At 34.6% G+C, this 2690-nt stretch overlaps 1 protein-coding gene across 1 annotated transcript; it reads right to left on the bottom strand.

Moving 5' to 3' along the window:
- Positions 1-467: 467 nt before the first annotated feature.
- LOC127869884 (bone morphogenetic protein 3-like) lies at positions 468-2310 on the bottom strand. Its single transcript, XM_052412541.1, has 2 exons — positions 2268-2310; positions 468-883 (listed from the first exon to the last, which is right to left on the bottom strand). The coding sequence occupies exons 1-2, from the start codon at positions 2308-2310 to the stop codon at positions 468-470; spliced, it is 459 nt and encodes a 152-aa protein (XP_052268501.1).
- Between the last annotated feature and the right edge of the window lie 380 nt (positions 2311-2690).

Raw genomic sequence — 2690 nt, 5'->3', positions numbered from 1 at the left:
GCCCCCAGTGGTATCCATGATTATTTTTGCCATTGAGCCAATCGATGACACCTAATCGACGTCAATTCGTTTGCTAAATAGAAGGTACCCGCGACCGTTCTTTGGAAAATTTTCATCGAAAAAAAACCCCACTGCTTTGTCGGTCCTTTCAATTTAACACCTTGTTTTCACAACACTATTTAGCAATGATGCAAACAAAATATGTACTGGCTTTTTTCAAAGAACATATATATGAAAGAGAAACATTTTTAGTTCAGGTTTAGCAATTATCAATGGTACCCACAACTAGCCGCAACCATGTCATCGTATTGTTTTAAGATCACATTTTCATCGTCATCAAAATATAATAAGCAAATGGAATAGAATTTATTCGGCACGCAACAGGGTGTGTTGACGTTCTTGCCAACACGTAACGCGTGCACTATGCTTTGCACCGTCGCATGATTTGTTGGAAGTTGGCTCTGTCCTTAGGGAAACTCACATGGCCCCTTACAGTGGTGTGCGTTGAAACCTTTGGGTGATATTATCCAGCCTACCAAGCCAATCTCGTCGAAATCTACGTACATCTGACGTCGGTTGCAAGACCGCCGACGCTGCTTGCCGTAATGAGAGCGTCTCGTCGGTCTTTGATATTGTTTTTTCGTCTTTAGCCCGTTTTGTTCGTGTTTTATGTTTTGTTGAGACCACGCTCCTTCGGCGTCTAGAACGGTTGATTCTGGTGTTTCGTTTGTGCGCATAAAAAATGGATAACCGTATTCTTCTCGGTCTTTTTCGTTCAATAACTTTATTGCGTTTTGAACACCGGCATTCTCGTAGTTGTAGCCAAGTTTGCGCAGGTATTTTTTCTCCAAGCGTTTAACAACCCTGGTGATTTCTTTGTAATCTGAAATCAAAAACAGACTACTAATAAAGATCTTTGGTTTAAACTTATAATGCTGTGTCTATCTAAACCTTAAGAACATTAACAACCGATGCTGTTAATGTCTGATCCAAATACTCCTGAGCTTTGGACCAAATTATTTTACGCTGGAAGAATTAGCAATATTTTGTGTGTTGATCCCATGAAACTATTCTTGACTTCTGCAACACAATCTGATCGACGCCAAAGACCTTTATTCAAATATCTTTGTATGAAGCCATTGCTGAGCAATTGTGATCCTTTACTTTTAAAAGTAACGAAACTGAGTCACACATTTTGGCTCAATTGCTTACGCATGCTCTTGTTTAACAAAGAAGGTATTAAGTATTTAATGTACTGCATATGTGGAACTGTCACAAATCTCGAAGACTAGACCTTTCTTAGCTAACGACGCAATTTAATGCAATGACAATATGATTATGTATATTATATTATTTATTTGGCTCTTAGAATGTACACTTGTTAATAATTAGGCAGAATATATATATAGACTTACAATATTTGCTACATGTATATGTGACGTTCGCAGGGATTTTGGGTATTGTTGCGCAAATAATGTTGTTGAGAAAAACTTAATTATAAAATGTCAATTAGATAAGGACCGATAATACACTTCGTTTAGCTTCGATTCCAATGAAAACAACGTTTTTACTTCTTTTAATAAGTAATTATAAGACAAAAGATTGCACTCGCAATAGTTTTCAACAGAAATTTGATTGTATTTATCAACTTTAACTGCGATATCGACAACGGCCCTCAAAATATGTTGTCGGTTTTGCAATATATATATATATATATATATATATATATATATATATATATATATATATATATATATATATATATATCAACTAGTGTAAGTATATTTGCTATTACGTAAACGGCAAGAAACAAAGCTAGCAGACAATTATGGCAAGAAAATGAAAACTGCATCATATAATAAAATATTAATAAAATGTTAGATAGTTAAGTATTTTTTAAATTGTATAATCTCTATGTAAAATACAAATGACATTAAATACGAATAACTAATTATTAAACATCGCAGCAATCCAAACTTAAGAACCGTATGGAGATCTGGCAGACATTGAATAATGTAATTATTACAACCAATGAGACTTCATCGGGGAATTGATAAAACTGTGGATAAGTTATTGCGGGGATCATATCAGAAATCAAAGTTCACTGTCAGCAAATGAACAGACTAGAGGATTGCCTCAAACATCTGTAGGTTTAATCAGACCAGACCTATGTGCAGGCAAATCAACAAATCAATCACCTCATTTATATCTTTGCCTATCGAATTTTCAATAAATATGTAATAATTTTGTTCTTTTTAGTCTCGTGCCTCCGTCAGAGACAATCAATATTCTAGTATTGTCCACAACCATCGTAAAAAAGTTTATGGAACCGTTAAACACTTCTGGATATATTGCATAGAATCCTTAGCTGCCAAAAGCTTCCTTTTTATTTGTCAAATAGATAGCATTGCTTAATATTCAGCTATTTATGGAACCAACGATTACCACGATTATTTAATAGTAGAAACTTTACAATTGATATCTCATAAAAAAGCTCATTTCAAGCAGACTTGCTGAACTCGTACGCAATGACGACTCGTGACGGATCCTCTCTACATGTCATGCTTAAAAAAGTAGCTTTTCAAAGATCTTGTATACGCTCTCCTCAAACGTCCGCGATCTAAACTAAGCTTTAAACAGAATTAACTAAAATGTGTGCATAACATTTATTCATCATTTTAGTTAGACTC

The sequence above is a fragment of the Dreissena polymorpha genome, chromosome 2 (genome assembly GCF_020536995.1).
Source record: "Dreissena polymorpha isolate Duluth1 chromosome 2, UMN_Dpol_1.0, whole genome shotgun sequence".
In the NCBI taxonomy this organism is placed as follows: domain Eukaryota; kingdom Metazoa; phylum Mollusca; class Bivalvia; order Myida; family Dreissenidae; genus Dreissena; species Dreissena polymorpha.
This window is presented reverse-complemented; position numbering and strand designations above follow the sequence as displayed.

Bases quoted from the DNA above. Each gene is read 5' to 3' on its own strand.
- LOC127869884 (XM_052412541.1), bottom strand. From the start codon at position 2,310: ATGGTTGTGGACAATACTAGAATATTGATTGTCTCTGACGGAG. The intron at 884-2,267 runs GCACGAGACTAA...TTTTGATTTCAG, and splicing joins ATTGATTGTCTCTGACGGAG to ATTACAAAGAAATCACCAGG.